Below are 19838 nucleotides of genomic sequence, written 5' to 3'. Positions count from 1 at the left end.
ATAGAAAAATAAGGAGCAGATAAATAGAAATTAAAGGAATAGTTAGTGGAACTACATTTTTAAGAAACAATGTCTGTGCCTGTACAATTTGGTAGAGGTGTAGCTCTCTCTCTAAAAAGATTCTGGAGGGGAATAAAGAACTCCTGCATGCCACTGAGGCTGTAGGATGGGTTTTAAAGATTGTAACATAAATATGCTGAAAAATACTGCATAGGTAGTTTGTGAATCTTCAGTTGTTGTACAGCTTTGATTAATATTGCTGAAGTGTTGGATTATTTTCCTAAAGTTTTGGACAAAGGAGGTTCATTTTAATGACAGATATACTGGAATCTCTTCAAACACTGTTTGACATCTGTTTCTTTGGGACAGAATACAGTGTGTTCTTGGACACTGTGTTTATGATTCATAGTAATTTGTGCCTTACATTTGCTATAAAAAATGTTTACATGATTGCAGGAGGTTTACCATGAAAAGCACATCAAGAAATTCTGGGAAAAAGCCAAGAACATTATCAGAAATATTAAGATTGTTGGACCTGAAGAAAATTTGAGTCAAGCAGAAGCCCGGAACATGGGAATGTAAGTTCCAGTTTATAAATCTGTTATTCTGATGCATACGCTCACATTTTTTTATCTCCCACGTGTATTGTTTTGCATCTTTAACATTTAGATCTTCACCTGTGAAAATGGGAGCTTTTGTGGTAGAAAAGATTTAGACATAAGATATGAATTGTTGAGTATTTTATGATTTCTGTCTAGTATAAAAGCTGTTCATCATTGCAAAAAATTCTCTGGTTTGGGCTACTTCAATCATTTGTCATCTTGTCTTGTGATGATGTCATAGACAATGCATAGTATTTATTTTATTTTCCAGATACCTTACTGCAGAATTTTTTCTTTTTCGCACTGGATGTGCTTTTAACAATTACACTTTTATTGTCCTAGTGCTTACTATTTTTTTCTTTTTTCTTAGGTGACATTATATTTAAGTAAACATATGGTTAAAGCTTGACCTGCATGTGCAGGTGACTGAATTATATTTCTTCCTGTCGTTCAAACAGGCAGGAATATGCTTTAGAAGTGTTCTAGCAGAAGTTTCTCACAAAGGCAACTGAATTTATCATATGTTTGGTCTTGCTTTTTGCTTTTGTTCTTACTAGAATATCCAAAACTTTAGCTTTTAAAACTGGCACTTCCTGTGCCTAAAGTTGAACCTTGGAGTTTGTATCCCCTGTCAGACCTGCCTGTCCAGGGTCTCTCTAGAGGCTCCTGCAGAGTGGCTTGTGGCTCTCCCAGTACATCAGGCACATGATGGAGTTCCTCAGCCCAGGATCCCACCAAGATCAGGACCACCTTGCTGTGCAGGATTCATTCCATGATAATTCTTTGACTCGCTCTTCTACCAAATCTTCCCTGAGTGTCAGAGCACAGGAGTTAATTTCAAAAGGCCATTATCTCTTCAGAGGTTGAGCATGGGCTGTTCATTGCCTCAACTGAAACAATGAAGGTCTTGAGTCTCTGTGGTGTTCTTGGAAATTTGTTTGAATGGGGCTTTGTTGTGCTGAAGCCACTGGAACACTGATCTCAGGCTGAGGTCCAAACCTCTCCCCCTGCCTTTCTAGGAAATGCTGCAGATGTCCAGTGTTAGTCTGAGCACCATTCACATGTTTATAAGTAGTTATTTCTTTATTTCTAATACTCTCTAAAGCAGATCTACCATATTGGCAAACTTTTTTAGTGTATGTTATGTGTAACTGAGATAGAGTTTCTGGAGTTGTCTTTTCCTGTTTGTTGTTATAGAAACATAAAGCAGAATCTTCAGTGTAATCAATATCTATAGTCATACTAAATGTCACCCAAAGACCTTGAAACCTGTCATTGTTTGGTAGAATCTGATTTATAATGTGACAGAATTTATGATATATGGTTCTTGCTTGATCTGTGGATTGAAAAATAGTAATTTACATGTATATTTGCACAAATAATTTCTAATCCTGTTTGAAAGGCAGGTGGATAATCATATGTGTGATCTGTTATCCATGGATGTAATTTGACCCATGTTGCTCCAGTTTTAAAGCACCCCTTTGATAAAGGTTCTGTCCTAAGAGATACATAGACAAAACCTGAAGTACAATGTGTGTGGAATTAAACTGTGGCAAAACATTGAATCATCTAAGAACCTTAGTAGAAGGATTTTCCAAGTAAACGATGTAGATGTAATTCCATGGCTCCTTTCAATTTGTCTGAAGCAGATTCAGGTAATCTGCTGCTTGCTTTGCACACCTGGTGGGCTTGGCTGCCCTTGTGAACACCACTGACTTCACTGGAACAAACACATTTTACCTTTCTTTAAGCAGTCTAGCTTGGAAGTCTGGGATGTCACGGTGAAGGCAGTTACAATAAAAAATTATTTGCTTTCAGCCCTTCATCTGGCTTTGATCATCATAACCTCATTTATTTCTCACTAATACTGCAATGGGAATAACTTGAAAAGAACGATTCTTCAAGCTTGTTTATTGTTCTGATTTAGAGATTGATATTCAGTCTTCTGATTCATCTCCTCCTGCCTCTATCTGTGTTATTGACAGATAGTTTTGTGCTATCTGCCTCAAATACTTGCTTTCTCTTCTTTTCCAATTCTGCTCTTAATGTCTCTTTTAGTTTCCAGTAGATTTAGAATTAATTTGATCTTCTCAAATGCACATTTCACACAGAGTCTATTTAGTTGAAGAAGCCTAACAGGGTTCAGTTAATACAAAGAGGGGGCACTTAAGCATTGAAGTTCCAGTTTGTTTTCAGCAGAATACTTTGGAGTATATAATTCAGCTTGATGAGTTTTCTCCTCACCTCTCTTCTTCTTGGCTTTTGGCTCAGTAAAAAGTGGTGATAAATCATAATGAGATTCTCAGTAAATGACACTCTCATGTCAGTATAAATGTGAGAATATAACCTTTATTCAGTTTCACCCATAGCCATGCAGCAAACTTTTCTCATTCACATAATAAGGAATAATTGAAGCATTTAATTTCTTGCTTCTTCCTGATATGGAAAGCCCTCTCATGTGCTTGTGAAAGTGTTGGATAAATGTTGGAAAGGATCCAAAATTGTGCAGTCTGCAAAACAATACTGGGAAACAGGAGTGCACAGCTTTCCTTCTTGTGGGCTGAATTCAGGTAAAAAGGAAGGAAAACTAATTAGAATAAAGAGAAGGAAGGTTTAGCTGCTTGTTGTCTGAATATTTTCTCTGCATTTTCATCACTTGAAACACTTGAGTGGCATTTCCATGTCTTTATTTTCTTTTAGCCTTTGTCTGTAAGGTATGAGTTCTAACAGTTAGTTCTTTTTTACTTTAAGGAAAAGTTATCTTTGGTTTTGCCTTGGTTGCAGATAAGATGTCAGCCAGCTGTTACAGAATTTGTTATGACAGAAAACATAAAAACCGATTAAATATGTTCAAGTAATAACAGAAAGTTGGGAAATACTCACTTCTGAGGTTTTATTTATAAAAAGCATATTTTCCATAATATTTTTTTCTCCTCGTACTTAACAGCCTTCAGGGTTTCTCATTTGAGGGAGTTGGTTCTTTTTTGTTCTTCCCTCAAAAATATAGTAACAGAACAGGGTATGACTTTTCCAAAACTTTATAAAAATGTCATTTATTTCAGCTTTTAAGTGGGGAATGTGCACATTTTAATGACAGTTTACATTGAAAGCTTTCAAAAGTTTCAGGAAAAATAGTAGAGAGATCAGAGTCAGAGTTCATTGACAGCACTGTTGAATTTTGAGCTATGTTTGGAGTCTCTTATGCATTTCTTGAAGGAGGATATTAAGTCATTGTCTCAGAGTTCTCATTTGGTATTGATTAATGATGGCATGGACACAGGAGGGAGTAGAGCAAGTACCTTGGCTATGGGGCAAGGAAGAGCAGGTTTGAAATATTTGTTCCTCAGATGTCAAGTGCTGTCTTCTAGAGACTTGGATTTTCTGGAGCTGCTTCTCCCAAACATTTCAGTAGTTTTGGATTTCAGTCTTAGATGGAGGAGGAGCACTGAACTCTGAGTGTTGCTGAAAACCACCCATAGCTGATTTCAGTAGTTTACAGGTGTAGCAAATGTGGTGGCAATGCTTTAACCTGAGATGCAAAACTAAACATTAGTGCTTCATCTGTTTTCTGGATTTGTTTGCTTTTAGTTTTTGTTTGGTGTTTATGCTGCTGTGGCTGTCTGGGGAGATGCAAAATGTGACCTTGAATGGCAGGGGATGTCACCCAGGCTTTTGGTTGCAGACTTGTATCTGGAACACCTTTCAGAGGTCTGTCAAGTGGTTTAAGTGCTCTGCCTCTGGGCTTGCAGTCCACGTTTGGAACTGTATTTCCAAACTGAGAGTCTAAAAATGTTACCTTGATTAATTGAAAGTTCAAACTATGTCTTAAAAAAAAAAAAGATGGAGCAATGGTAGACAAATTGAGTAGACAATATGTCTCAGTTACAACTGAGTAGACCTTGGATATCTCAGTGGAAAGTGTGATGAAGGGAAGAGCTGTGACATTCTCCCATTTTCAGATGAAGTCACTGTTCCAGATGGACTTGTGGTTTGTAAATGCAGTCAAACATCACTCTGATTGCAAAACACTTTAAACTGATCTGCTGAGCTTCACACTGCCAACCAAAAAATCTTGGCTTTCTTCTAAACGGTTTTTAATCACTACACTGAAATTGCTCTAGGTTATGTACAAGAACATAGCTTTCTTTTTAATATTTGGTCTTAGTTTAGAGCAGCTGGAGTGTAAAGCAAATAGGTTGAAGGTTTTAATCATTGAATTTAGATAAGGAAGCATTTTACACATGAGCTTTGCCAGAAAGCACTTTCCACATGTTCCTTGGAGTGCCCTGGATATGCACACAAATAGTTTCACATATAATCTGGGATTTCTACATCTGGAGAGGTTAGCATACAGTGTAAGAATGTAATACTCTAAAGCATGAGAATATAAAGGGTTACACTTATTTCCTTGGGTAAAGCTACTGGGAAACACGGAAAGCCTAAAGAGAAGATGCATTAGTTTCTTGAGAGTGTGCTTGTTTTATTAATTTTTGACTGAAACTTTTTTCACTTTATCACACTTTCATAATTAAAAACATTAATTCTATTAATGTTTTCATTAGCAGCAGAGGGTTTACCTGCTCTTGGGGCAGTGCTGGCAAGTATTGTGGCTGGAACCCTGGACTGGGATCAAATCTGGTCTGAGGTCTATTTTCCTCACTAGAATAAGGATAAAGGAGCTGGATGTTTTTGGAAGAAATATAACATGTAATGCCAAGTGCAGTATAAAAGGTTACTATTAATAATTGCAATTAAGCCAATGACAAAGCTACATGTGGCTTGTGTTCAGTGGTTGTAAAGCTTTGAACAGAATGGATTAGTAATGGAAAATACCATAAAAACTGAATTGCAGGACCATGTTATGGCCAAAATAAAACCTGCTGGTTTCAGTTGGGTCAATTATGTGAGAAAGTGCTGATTAAGGAATTTCTGTCATAAAAATGTCTCTATAAGATGTCACTTAAGGCAAGCCCAGAGACTGACCAGAGATGTAAACTGGGTGTGTGTTCAAACACAGTGATTTTAGCAGCAGTGGAAAGACCATTTCTGACATATGGATGTTTAAAATTTTTTTTCTGAGGTTATTGCTAGATCTTTAGTGATCAGGCTTGAAGAGGAAGGAGTGCTTAATGCTGTGGAATAAAAAAGCTCTTTTTTCTACTGTGATTCTAGCAAAGTCATACCTCTTTAGTCCTTAGAGCAGAAGAAAGTTAGAACAGAAGACCCAAAAGGTGTTGATAAGTAGTAATTCTTTGGAAGATTTAGTGTTAGGTTTGGAGGGGGATGGTAGAAGAGCAGGCAGGAAACCATGGCAGCCCTTACCTTGACTTGTATGTAACCTGTCACATCCACCCTTTATCAGATCTTTTGAAGTGACAGAGATCTTTGCCTTTGCAGAAAACAGTCACAATCAATCAAATCAAGTGGAACTTGAACTAAAGCACTGATTATAGCTATTTTAAAACAATAAAGTAACATAATGGTTCAAGCTGTTACAATGGAATTAAAATAGGGAAAATAGACAAACTGAGTAATACCACTTGCATAATAGGAAGCTCTTGCTGTAGTATTGACTTGAAATTGTTCCACCTTCTCTAAAAGCATATTTGATTTCCCATAATCTACTATTCTGATGGCATAGGAAAACTGAATTCACTATACCAAGTTTTGGCCTAGCAAGTCCACCCTACTAGAAACATACAAACATAGCTTATATATCTTTTATATTTACTGTAGAATGTGTTTTCTTTGCCTTTCTCTTGAAGGCAGGGGAATTTGTGCAAACAGTTTATTCTTCTGAGATCAAAATCACAACTGATAGAAATAGTGTATGGAATCATTCAGTTACTTTCTGTAGTATAAATTCAGTTGCAATTGGTTTATATTTCTCTTTACCAACTTTGCTGTTCTTGTAGGTCAAAAAGACAAAGAAAAGGTCTTTAAATGTATGTTTCTTTATAGTTTTTGTCTTGCACTCTCCATAATGTTTCAATTACCATTCAGATTAGCAGATTGCATCTGTGGAATCTTTTACCAAAGACAGCATTGCAGCCACATGCAGATACTTGCTAGAGGAGCTTACTAAATAAGGCCATACTTCACTATTAAGTGATTGTACTGATACACAGCTATATAAATTAATGTCCTGTTCCCCCTGCCCCATTTTCCATTAGGACACTGTATAGAAGGTATTACTGAACTTGGTAAATGCTAGAGGCCACTTCGTTAACTGAAAGAAAAATGTGAGGCATCTGATCCATGTATTTTAATCATTTAGTTAATCACACTACTATAATCTAAAGACACCTTTCTTTACAATTCTGTGCTGCAGAGGACTTTTAATGCAGTGAATCAGTTCAGTACTTACTTGTGGCTTGATTTTTTTTTTTTTTAATCTTTTTGTTTGTTTTGTTTTTTGTGAATCTTTTCTGGATATGTGTCCGTGTGGACATTATTATTAACATGAGTTAATAATTCTTTTTTGTCTTTTTAGGGACCTTTGTCGTCAGGATAAAACATGTGAATATTACTTCAGCATAGATGCAGATGTGGTGCTGACAAACACAAAAACTTTAAGAATACTGATAGAACAGAACAGGTATAATAAATTTCCTATTTTGTAGGATTTCCTGTAAATTGAAAGGATTATTTGGGGTCTATCCAGAGAAAATAAGATCTCATTTGTTTTTGCAAAGTTAAATCATCTTTGTTTACTTGTGGTATTTCATTGCAATAGTTCATAATGGCCTTGGGGGCCAACAATTCACAAAGCATTTTGTTCTTGTCAAACAGCAATTCCTGATGTGAATTTCAAGTGCCTCAGATTTTCATATTTTCTTATTCAATATGTCACTTCACAGAAAGATAATTGCTCCACTTGTAACTCGCCATGGGAAGCTTTGGTCCAATTTCTGGGGTGCTTTGAGCCCAGATGGTTATTATGCTCGATCAGAAGATTATGTGGACATTGTCCAAGGGAACAGAGTGTAAGTAACTGTAAACTAATTGTGAAAGTCAGGGTACCCAGTATGGTTATTAGGAGCATATTACATGAAAATATAAGAATATGGTATTATTCCTGGAGAGATGAGGTTAGGTATATTGTTTTGTGTTTTCTATTTCATAGAAATAGACGAGTTTATTCCCACTCACAGCTTGGAAAAAAAAAAAAAGCCAAGAGTTTAAAGTGATGAGCTGGTGTTAGAACTGGACATAGTCATTACTGGTACCTGTCTGATGGTGTCTGGTTGCTCTAGCAGTGCACAGTACAGAAAAAGGCAGGATAAACAAAGATAAAACCCCAAACTCTACATCTCAGCTAAAAGCAATGGTTGTTGTATTCATCAAATGACTTTGTCATCTCTTTGAGGCAAATGGAACATCTGTAATTTCTTTGTTTCATCCTGTATGTGATGTCAGGTATATCTTGAGCTCTTCAGCAATACTTATGTCAAGGATAAACTTTTGGGTTTATCTCTCCCCTAATGTGATGTTAGTAGTTCTAAGCTTGACTTTTCCATATGGTGATGCCTTTTCTTTGCCCTGGAAGAACAAAAAGGTCTGAATCAGACTGCTTGATGAATAGGACTGGCTTGCTTTCAGTCCTGCTGCACTAAAAGATGTGCTTGTGGTGCTGAGAGGGGGGAAATCTGCAGAGGGAGCGTTTTGAAAGCAATGCTTTTGTGTTGTTATTGGCCCAACTCACACAAATACATGGCCTGCTGTGGTCTGTGTGAGGTCAACTCAGCTGTGTGAAATCTCAGTCAAGTCTTTAAACACATTTAAAAATCTGATTTGGAGTTACTTTCTCCATCTGTTAGTGTAGAATAATATTATAAGAGAGTTTGACTGATTGCCTTAGCTATGGAAACATGAAGTACAGATGTAGTTAAAATTATAGAAAATTTGACCTTGCTATGTTTTTATAACAGTATTTCATTAAAATTGAATTACTGCCTACGCCTAGGTTTGAGATGTCCAGATGTAGTTTTCCAAATGTCTTGGGAATATTTCAGCATCTTCTCCTTGCAACTTGGTTGGTCTTGTCAGCAAATACAGAGATGCTGATTTAATAGAATAGGCAACTAATTAGTTTTCATAGCTTTAAACTGTTTTTGTGTTGGGTTTTTTTTTTCTTATTTTGAACAGAGGAGTATGGAATATCCCTTATATGGCTAATATATACTTAATTAAGGGGCAAACTCTCAGATCTGAGATGAAAGAAAAGAACTACTTCATGCGTGATAAGTTGGATCCTGATATGGCACTCTGCAGGAATGCCAGGGAAATGGTAAGGTGTACCTGCAACAGCTTGCTTTCAAATACACACATTTCTTTGTGTCCTGCTGTACTCATGGACTGCTTTACTTGATTGATCTTGGATATTGTATTTGACTTCTAATTCAAAGTACTGGCCAATTTTTGTGTGATAAAACCCTTAAGGTGTATTTCTTTAAATTGTTGAGAACAGTTTTTTTTCAAGGCCAGTGCACTGATGCACTGACTGCATGGTGGTTTCTAGTTAAATTCCCTAAAAATTTCTGTTGAGGTTAAAATCCTGTTCTCCTTGGCACAACCTCAAAAGATGAAAGAGGGCTCTGCTGTGTATGAAAAAAATTAAAATTTACCAATGCCTTTGTGTTCATTCCTATCATACACATTTTTATACAGTGTGAAACTTCCAGCAGACTAAGTTGGAATATTTTGCAATCTTTTATTAAGTAGATACATATTGAAACTAATAATGGGCAGTGTATATAAAAAGCCTAGGTGATTTAAGAAATGGTAGGAGTCTTCTTAGGGAGCATGATTACTCATTAATTTTTCTAGATAGATTAAAACTGTATCAGATAAATGTTACTTGCGTTAATCTGGAAGTAATGAGAGAACTTATTTGTACTGTAAAGTTATGAATCTGTAAATCCATAATTCTACTGATATTTACACTAGTTTCAGCACAGAGACAAATAAGACCTAAACCAGACCTATTTCCAGACACTATAGCATTGAAAAATATTTTTGCTGAATTGAACAAGAAAAGTTGGCAAGTATTAATTTTTTTATTCCCTCATAACAAGGCATGATCTCCTCTGTACTGATTCTTCAGAACATCCCCGTCCAGTCCTGTTGTACTCAAACCTCCTCAGCATCAGTTCCTGCAAAACCTGTGCTTTCCATGTGCTCATTAAACTAATCTGACTGGCTCAGAAAATTGCTTCCTCTTTTTCTCTTTCTCAGTCTGGGCTGTAGGAGGGTTTGGTACGTGCTTGTTTTTGTATTGCAGCAGATAAGAAGGGGCTGGTGGAAACAGCTTTGACATGTGTATGAAGAGCTTTGCTTGGAGATGCATGTTGTCTGTAAAGGCATATCAGCTTTTGATCAAAGGCTGCTCTTTCCCTGTAACTGTGGAAACCTAAAAGTAGTTGGAAAAAGAGAGAGATTGTGTCAGAAAACTGATGTGATGATTCTCCTTCATTTTAGACTTTACAAAGGGAAAAAGACTCCCCTTCTTCGGAAACATTCCATATGCTCAGAGCCCCAAAGGTGTTGCTTTATTTTTTTTTATTAATTAGTTATTACATGCAGTATCATTCTACCACAGGAAGATACTTCTCTTCTGTCCACTTCCTCTGATGAAACGCTGCTCTAGCTTTCTCTTCAGTCTTCTAAGGGTCAGGTTTTTGCCAGGGACAGGTTTTTCATGTCCGGCTGAAAGCATCTCAGAGAGGCTCTTTGTTTCCTCAGGGGGGTTTCTCAGTGCTTCTAAAGTCGAGGTGTGCTGATGCTGCTTCTGTAGCTAAAATGGATGGAGCAGTCCTAGGCAGGAGTAAAGCTCAGATCACTGCTAGGTCTGCCAGGGCCCCTCAGTGACCACATTGTCATTTCAAGCTGTTTTTCTTGACCCAGGCCCTCCTTATTGTCCCTGCTGCAGCTATTTTATGATTTGGTAAGTGCCCAGAACTGGGCATGTTTAACATAATCATTATCTTTCTAACAGTTTAACTGTTTTTCAGACAAAAACATAGACAGACGTACCAAAGTACCCAAATGGTAATGTCTTCATCTGCTGCAAATCCAAAAGTCACAAACATTTCAGAAATAAAGTTTTAGTCTGAAAAACTTTAAACTAAAAAATATCCCATAGAAACTAAGTTTCTTTTTAAAAATACTATTTTCTGCTACTACTTCTAATCAAGAGAGTTCTGTTAATACCTTCTGTTAATAGCTTGATAATAAAGCTGTATCTTACCACACTTGGAATCTTGCATATAATTACATGAACAGACTTCAGAGTGCTCAGCTGTTTTGGATGCTGATCTGAATATTCTTGTGCTATATTTGCCAATATCTTTTTATTTCAGGCCAATTCACCAGATGGATCATGTAGTGAATACTCTGAAATAAGTTTCTTGTTCTGACTTTGATGAACCCTTTGATTGTTAGCTTATTCTTTCAGTTTTTAATTTGAAACTAAAAGCTAGGTGTTGGTTTTCTTGTGTGTCTTTTCAGTTTGAGATCAGTTGCTTTCAGTGTCTGCTTAAGTTTTCTGGAAAGCAAATCAACCAATCACTCCTCTACTTTTTCCTTTCTATAACTCTACATATGTTCTCAACAATATATGTTTTGGTTTAATGTGTTTATGAAATAAATGCAGGCAAATGCTTGTAAACAAGTTATGAAGAGTAGTTGGTGATTAGAGTCAACCATTTGAAAATTAAGATGCTAAATTAACAGCACCTTTACAATATATATGTACAAATGTGTGATTATATTTTATGAAAGCACAATCATGAACAGACCTTTTTAAAACTTTGCTAAGATGGACAGTTTTGCTAACGATGCTTTCTCTAATTGGTATAGGGTGTTTTCATGTACATTACCAACAGACATGAATTTGGAAGACTTCTTTCTACAGCCAATTACAATACCTCCCACTACAACAATGACCTCTGGCAGATATTTGAGAATCCTGTGGTATGCATCTAATTACTGCTAAAACGTTATTTCATTTTTAAAAAAGTATAAATTTATATATTATAAAGAACTTGAAATTTAAAGGCTTTAGGTAGAAAACTTTTGTTTACTGTGTGCTAAATACTGATTAGGTGCTAAAAGGTGTTCTCACCCATCTAAGCAAATGACAATATATCATATCAGTAACCCTGCTGGTGACCAGAGCATAAAATTGGAGATATGGCCCTAAGGTAACAGGTTTCATGGTTTTTGACATGATGGGAACCAGTTGTTTTTATGAGAATAATAATGGTTTAAATTGTTTTTGGTGCTTTCAGTAGAGCAAATGAAGAATATGAATTATTTTTTATCAATTATAAATGTTGGTGTTCTGTTGTAATGTTTTTAAATCATGTATTTTTAGGACTGGAAGGAAACTTACATAAATCCAAACTACTCAAAGATCTTCACTGATAACATAGTAGAACAGGTGAGTATAAGTAGTTTTTAAAAATTTGTGGGACTGACTGATAATAAATTGGCATACAGTAAATATTTCCATGCAAATGCTGTTTTGGTCTGTGACAAAACAGTTTTTTGATGTTTTGGATCAGAACTGAATTTTTGCCATTTCATATAGGCTGCTTGCTTTTATGCAACAGATCTGGACAGGGCACTTGTGTCATATGATCAGTTGTGACAATTGGGGACAGTGATTTGATGAACATTGCCTCTCTAAAAAGCTGGGATAAATTGTTTGTGTGCAAAGCAATGTTAAGTTTTAAGCTGTTTTCCTGTATTAACCTGTGGAAGAGCAGGGTTGTTACTTAGAGCCATAAGGCACAGAAGGTGTGGGTGCCCTGGCACATTCTTAGTGCTGGGTCAAGGCTTAGAATGTAGCTCATACTTTTTGCTTTTGTGAGAATGTGCTTGAGAATCAAGTTTTTAATTGTTTGGTTTTTGTTGGTTTTTTTTTTTTTTTTTTTTTTTTTTTTTGTAGCCTTGTCCAGATGTGTTTTGGTTTCCCATATTTTCTGACACTGCCTGTGATGAATTAGTAGAAGAAATGGAACATTTTGGGCAATGGTCTGGTGGAAAACACCAAGTAAGTGTCAGCTTATACAGACATAATCTTAATGAGTGATCTTAACTACTTTTACAATAGTAAGTCACAGTGTACTGCAACAAACAAACATCCCAACAATTGCCAATGATCTGAAACATCTGCTTAGTGGTGTGATGTGCTTAGTGTAGTCTACCACGTAGCTGTTTCTTCAGTAGATTTAGAGCCACTCTTCAATTAATGTTGTGGTGTACTGACCCTGGCTGGATGCCAGGCACTCACCAAAGTCACTCTGTCACTGCCCTCAACTGGACAGGAGAGAGAAAGTAAGAAATAGAGTTTGACTTGAGAGATAAGGACAGAGAGATCATTCAATTGCCATCACAGGCAAAACAGACTCAGTTTGAGGAAGTTAATTTACTTTCTACTCTGATTCAATTGGTGATATAATGAGCAATGAAACAACATCTTGAAAACACCTTCCCCCCACTCCTCCTGTCATCCCAGGCTTAAATTTACTTCCTATTTTTTCTACCTCCTCCTCCCCAGCAGCGCACAGGGGTGCGAAAACGGGAGATTGGGGTCATGACATTCTCTGCCACTCCTCCCTCCTCATGGAGAGGGCTCCTTGCATTCTTCCTCTGCTCCACTGGGGTCTCTTCAGTGGGGTGCAGTCCTTTAGGAACAGACTGCTCCAGTGTGGGTCCCCTGTGGGGTCACAATCCTGCCAGATAAAGTGCTGCAGTGTGAGCTGCTCTCTGCTGCCAGGACCCTGCTCCAGCACAGGCTTCCATGGGGTCACAGCCTCCTTTGGGCATCCCCCTGCTCTGCCATGGGGTCCTGTGGGGCTGCAGGTGGATCTCTGCTCCCCCAGGAGCTGCAGGGCACGGCTGCCTCTCCATGGGCTGCACCAGGGGAATCTCAGCTCCAGAGCCTGGAGCAGCTCCTGCCCTTCTTCCCTTGGCTCTGCTGCCTGCAGAGCTGTTTCTCTCACATATCCTCAGTCTCCTCTCTAGCTGCAGTTTCTGTTGCTTCTGTTTTTTCCTCCCTTTCATAAAGGCGCTGCCACCACTGAGGTGCTGTGTGTGTCACTGCTGGGCTCAGCCTTGGCCAGTGGCAGGTGTGTCTTGCTGGCATTGGCTCCATAGGGGAAGTTTCCAGCAGCTCCTGACAAAGGCCACCCCTGTAGCCCCCAAGCTGTGCCACATAAACCCAGTGCAGACTTTGAATTAGCAAATTAGACATTAACAGTGGTGCAGCTCTGCAGCAGGTACCTGACAGTTACCCAAGGCTGATTTTGGATAGATGTTGATAACTGTTCAGACAAGTTTTACTCATTTACCTCTTAAGTACTAATTTGTCAGGCTTGTCCCCCTAAGGAGCTACCCGAAAATGTTATGAGCTATTATGTCACTAGCTCAGAAAATTCAAGGCATTTATTAACTACCACTAAAATCAGAGGAATGTTTCTCTTATTCACAAATGTGGTACCATGAGAAATTATAGTCACAATTGTAGTGCAGGTGGGAGCCTCTGGAAAGAATTTTAACATATTTTTATCTTCAAATTATTTCAACATTTATTACCCTGTCAAGTTGAGGCCTGCAGTTTCTTGATCTGATAGAATTTCTGTTGTATCTGCAGCTTAGGAAATAAATCTTATTATCCCAGGAAGCCCTTTTATTTACAGGCAACACATCCAAATATTGATTCATCTCTTAAAAACTTCCAATTTTTGCTGAGTGGTATCTCAGCACACTTTTTCCTTGACAGTTAGCTGTGGAATTGCTGTACAGCAAGCTCACTGACACCCACTGAAACATTGCTTTGTTGCAGTTCTGTGATTCTGCAGATTTCAAATAAATACTTGTTGAAATGTCAGAAGCATTCCATGTTCCCGTTTCCAAGCTATTTGTGGTGTTTTCATTAGGACAGCCGCATTTCTGGAGGTTATGAAAATGTCCCAACCGATGACATTCATATGAAGCAAATAGGACTGGATAATGAATGGCTGCATTTCATAAGAGAGTTCATTGCCCCAGTAACACTAAAAGTCTTTGCTGGCTATTATACCAAGGTATGTGTTAAAAGCTTTTGAAGATAATTACTTCATGGTGTGACTAAATTTAAGTATTTTAATGAATATACCTCTTTGGTTTAGTTGGGGAGTTTATACGTGTCATAGTAGTTGCTAAAGATGTATGTTGTTATTTTTTATTTTAACTAAACTGTAAACAAAACCCTAAGAATCCTGTGTGTGGCTTGGCAGTTTCCAGCTTTAAGTCTGAGTGTGTATTTTGTTTTAGGGCTATGCTCTACTGAACTTTGTTGTAAAATACAGCCCTGACAGACAGCGGTCGCTCAGACCTCACCATGACTCCTCTACGTTCACGATCAACATCGCCCTCAACAAAGTGGGAGAGGACTTTCAGGTAAGTTATTGGCTTAAGGAATATTGTCCTTTGAGTGTCTAATATTACTTCTAAACTAGAGCTCAACCACATATACTTAGAGACCCAGCTGAGAAGGAAAAGATGCATATGACTAATTGAGATACATTATGCCTTGTGGTTTTTTGACGAGTACTAAATTTTCTCAGTTCCAGGATCCAGAACTGCTGATGCAGTCAGGCTGAATTGATCAAACTGGTTTCAGATGGTGGGAGAGAAGGGTTTTGAAGAAATACTTAGGAGATGTTAGTCATTTCATTTTATCATTTCTGAAATGCTTAATTTCTGCACAGTGAAAACGAATTTTTCAAAAGAGTTTGAATAGTGTCAAGTTGAGTCAAGGGCCTTCTTTTCAGAGAATTTTTTTAATGATTCTTTTTTAGATCGGCTACAGAAGAAAATTTTTAACTCTTTTATCTGTTTAGATTTTTTCTGAGCTAATTTTTTTCTCGTCTGATATTGATTCAAATAAAGCAGTCCCCAGAGTGTGGAGCTAGGCAGAGCAGTGGCAATAATATCCAATTTTTACTTACAGAGATTTAACCTGTTGTGTTTATTAGCCTGTATTATTCACAGTCCTAAAAACCAATAAATGTGCTTGCCATCCTTACTGTTTTAGAAAGCACACCTTCAGTTTGAAATCAGCAGCCAGATTAATTAATTTAAGATATTTTTAAATGCTGTGCTGGATAGGGGTGCAGTCCTGAAGCAAGGCCTGTGAACACGATTTGCTTCTCTCTGGTAGAATCTATAGTGAAGTTATTGAAGAATAATTGAAGTTATTGTCAGATTTGTTGGTTGCATGAATTTTTATCCAGTGAATGCTAAAGCAAGACAAGGGGAAATCTGATTGCAAATGTTTGTCTGTTAATTAATGCTCTAAAATGGTGTCATGTAACCAACCTTGCTAAGGGATGATAAAAGAAAAAAACCCAGCCTATTACTATTAACAAGTTATTTGAAGTAATGGATATATAAAAATGAATTTATTAAAACACAAGATAAATGTCTGGAGTTTTATTGTGTTTGTGTTTTTACCACAGGGAGGTGGATGTAAATTTCTTAGGTACAACTGCTCCATTGAATCTCCCAGGAAAGGATGGAGCTTCATGCACCCAGGAAGACTTACACATTTACACGAAGGACTTCCTATCCTGAATGGCACAAGATACATTGCAGTATCATTTATTGATCCTTAATTTTATTTTTTTGTCCTGTTCAACAGCAGTGTTCTTTACATAAACATTTATTTATAGATCTCTTCTGGAAGATGGTGATAAAAGAAACTTTTAAGTTACTGTTACTACACAGCAGAGGTACTTTGGGCTAAAAGGAGGAAAACAGAAATTGTTCTAATATTGTTGAAGATTTCTTGATATCTGCTCTGAGCCTTGAGTCCCAAAGTAAACATGTCCTACTTGTTTTTCCATTCTGCTGTCCTAAAGAGTGGATAAGGAGAGAAAATGGAAAAGCACAGTGAACCCATTTCTTCCTTGAAAAAATCCCAAACCCCAAGCAACACTAAATACAAAATCATCGGAAAAATTTATCGTGGTTTTCATTCAGTAAAGTGACACAGCTAAAGTTTGGTGGTCTGTATATTTGCTAACAACCAATGAAAGAAAAATCACAGCATAAAAATAAAATCAAATGAATCTTGTTTACAGTTGTTTCTAATAAGCAATAATTCCATATGCTGGTTTATACTGAAGGGAGAACATCTCTGTAGCCTAGTCTCTTAATTCAATGTCAATACTGAAATATTGTACACCCTTAGAAGAAAAAAAAATAAATTCATTGCAGAGATGGAAAAAGGATTAAATCCTTTATCTAAGGAGAAAATATTTTATCATTTGTTCTGAGAACTCATCCTGTTGAAAGCTTTTCTTCAGCAAGTGACCTTTGTTTAAAGTGTTATTTTTCTAAATGTGTAGTTGCACCCAATGGATACTGGAAATTTGATGCTTATTTTCAGCACGCTGGTAAATTTTAATAGGATGTTTTATAGGGACAGTTTTCTACTCTTAAAATTACTTGAATTTTGTATCAGGAAAATGAAATGGTGGCAGTCTCTTTTAAAGCTAAGGGTCTTAACTTGACATTTATTTTAAAGAAATTGGTTTAAAATATTCCTACTGTATCTACTGTTTGTAATTTAAAGAAACTTGAAGCTAAGTGTCTCGAAGTCTACCGTGCCAAAATGCACGACATGTTGGAAAACCTTGTGAAATAAAGGGTAATTTTAAGTTAATGGAGCAACTGTTACTTGACTGTATCAGGTAATTTCTTTGCATTTGCAACTGTTCTTAAAGAAACTGATTTGCTGACAAATATTTTCTAATGATCTGCAGATGGGAGATGGGCATGTCAGATTTTGGGTTGTTTGCTATTGGAATTATTTCAGTGAGTGCCTGTGTACCAAGCCTTGCATTACACTTTCAGAACGACCCCAGCAGGAGTGGTGGTTCCTGGGCTTGTTTTTATATGGAGACTGTTTGATGATCTAAACAATGCTTCACTTTTTAACTGTGTGTCTTTGAAGAAGCTTTATATCACATTTTCTAAACAGAAACTTTATTTGCAGCTGACAGGATTAGGAGAGAGTCTCAAAGATTTTTTTTTTACTGAAAATAACCACATCTGCTTATTTCCCTGCTCTGCAGTTTTGAGGAATGAGTTGTAGCCATATTTAAAGTTATGCTGAAACAAATACATCAAAGTGAATTAACTTCAATAATGTATTAAAATGGGCTGGCTTGAAAAGGAATGGCTTTTGACAGGATTTTTTTTGCTTTCTTTTAATTTCTCTTTACACTGTCAACTTTTCTCCTTTTCAGACTAATATTTGGGGGTTGCTCTCTCTCAGCTTTGTTTCCTGGTGTGGAACAGCTGTCTCATTGTCTCTCTATACTGCCTGTGCTTAAACAAACCTCTACAGATAAGAAAATCTTCAGGCTTTCAAAATGAAAACAGCCTTTGTTGACCATCATTTTCTGAGCATTTGTCTGTGGTCTCTTTGGCTAACTTAGAACAGAATAATATTTTTTACCATTGGATCAGTAAACAGACAGTTTATTGTTTTGAAGAGATTTCTTGGAATAAAATTACAAAAATACAATCCTGTGACACAGAGGAGTTTCTGCAGAATTTTTTCTCCCCCATAACTTGTATTTCAATTATGTATTCTGTAATCCTCAGCAAAGTTTCTTTTTTTTACTGTATATTTGCCTCAAGAAAACCCCGAGGGCTTTATTTACTGCTAAATTTTTGTGTTTGCAATTCAGTTCACTCTGTCACTTAGTGACACATAACTGTATTTAATGTGCTGCACATTTGTTGGAAGGGACAATGTGTTTGCCATTTTGGGTTACCAATGTTCTCTCTTATTTCTTCTTTCAATAAAGTATTTGCCAAGGGTGGCAGATTTCTTTCAGGTGGACAGCAACAGGTATGGAAGTGTTCTCATTAACTTCTTGGGAACTAACACATGCCAGGAAAAGAGATTTTTTTTCTGAACATTTCACCTGAATTAGTTCTGAAAGCTTTGCTGTGCTGTTGGAATGTGGGGATATGAACTCACATAGACTAAACAGAGGTGCCACTATTAGGAGATTCTGTCTATACTTCATTACTTTTAAAAGCACTTAGACTCTCATGTCTCTTTAGAAAAGTTTGTTTTGGGGCATGGAAGACACAACAGCAACCTCAATTCCAGCAGTGTATGAGAAACCTTGGGAGTACAGGGACATAAGGGTGCTCTGCAACAGATGAGGTATTTGTAAAGTATTTTGTTTGTTCTGCCTTCATCTAGCTTTACTTTTCACTGTCGAGTGCTTGGAGAGACTGTGGTGTGGGTAAGAGAGCAGTATATTGGCAATAGATTTCTGAAGGCTCCTTTTGCTTAAAAACACTGACTATAGCTTGGTTTTATTTTGTATTTGTGAACTATTCCAGCTCTACTCCTAAGAAATGTTCAGTGCTTTTGGTTGTATTTTACACATTTACTCTTCTTTTAACATCACTGTTCAACAGGTAATTCCAATATCTATTTGTCAGTTCATGTTTTTGTTCCCAAAGGATTACTGTTTCATGCTTACTGTGAGTGGGTAGGAGTAAGACTATGATAAGCCCCAAAAGAATATAGATTTTTTTCAGTGAGCCAATAATAATGAACTCTATTTGATTGTGCCTGTTTCTTTATAATGACTTTTCCCCCACATCTTCTGTGTTCATGGACTAAATGCTAATTCAATGCAGGGCTTCCACAGCAGCTTCTCTTTTGCAGCAGATAGAGATGTTAAAGAGACAGAAAACCCAGAGAGGACTCTTGTACTTCTTTCCTCCCATGTGCATGTAACCAGTTTTTCTTTTGTTTTTCTGCTTGAAAGAACTGGTTTAGATTTTTCTCTTCAGCTCCTGCAGTGAGCTTTTTGAAGAACTTCAGTTTTATTTGATTTATTTCTGATATAGTCTTCAGTGGATTCAGTTCTGGAATGAGTAAGTATTTTTTTGAATCTGCCTCCCTGAATTCTCACTTTCTTGCATGGCAGAGTAATCTGCTCTGCTGTTTTTTTGAGTGGAAGGGAAGACAATACCTGTCTCAGCAGCCCCTGTGACTGAGGTGTCAAATAAATTCCTTGAATAATACTTTTTTTTTTTAATTATGGGATTTTTTTTGTTTCCACAGCAGACTATGAATTGGAGGGCAGAGCTTTCACAAAATACATTTGTAGAATTGATATTGTTAGTTGTTAGAGATGAGATTTGCAT

General features: G+C 37.0%; 1 protein-coding gene across 6 annotated transcripts in view; it reads left to right on the top strand.

The window, feature by feature from the left end:
* PLOD2 (procollagen-lysine,2-oxoglutarate 5-dioxygenase 2) overlaps window positions 1-17319 on the top strand; it is a 64340-nt gene extending 47021 nt beyond the window's left edge. For 4 of the 6 annotated variants that reach the window (XM_088170810.1, XM_088170808.1, XM_088170812.1 and 1 more), the window contains exons 10-20: window positions 457-578; window positions 7096-7200; window positions 7463-7588; window positions 8751-8892; window positions 10083-10145; window positions 11463-11576; window positions 11980-12045; window positions 12556-12660; window positions 14549-14695; window positions 14925-15050; window positions 16112-17319. In XM_088170810.1, coding sequence (XP_088026936.1) covers window positions 457-578; window positions 7096-7200; window positions 7463-7588; window positions 8751-8892; window positions 10083-10145; window positions 11463-11576; window positions 11980-12045; window positions 12556-12660; window positions 14549-14695; window positions 14925-15050; window positions 16112-16267 — 1272 coding nt within the window. In that variant the 3' untranslated portion in view covers window positions 16268-17319. The remainder of the gene's footprint in view (window positions 1-456; window positions 579-7095; window positions 7201-7462; window positions 7589-8750; window positions 8893-10082; window positions 10146-11462; window positions 11577-11979; window positions 12046-12555; window positions 12661-14548; window positions 14696-14924; window positions 15051-16111) is intronic. The other 2 variants (XM_088170809.1, XM_088170813.1) reach the window with 1 other exon arrangement.
* The last annotated feature ends 2519 nt before the right edge of the window (window positions 17320-19838 follow it).

The sequence above is a fragment of the Sturnus vulgaris genome, chromosome 10, assembly GCF_052056855.1.
Source record: "Sturnus vulgaris isolate bStuVul1 chromosome 10, bStuVul1.hap1, whole genome shotgun sequence".
Lineage (NCBI taxonomy): Eukaryota > Metazoa > Chordata > Aves > Passeriformes > Sturnidae > Sturnus > Sturnus vulgaris.
The sequence above is the reverse complement of the archived record's forward strand: the minus strand, read 5'-3'. Positions and strand labels throughout refer to the sequence as shown.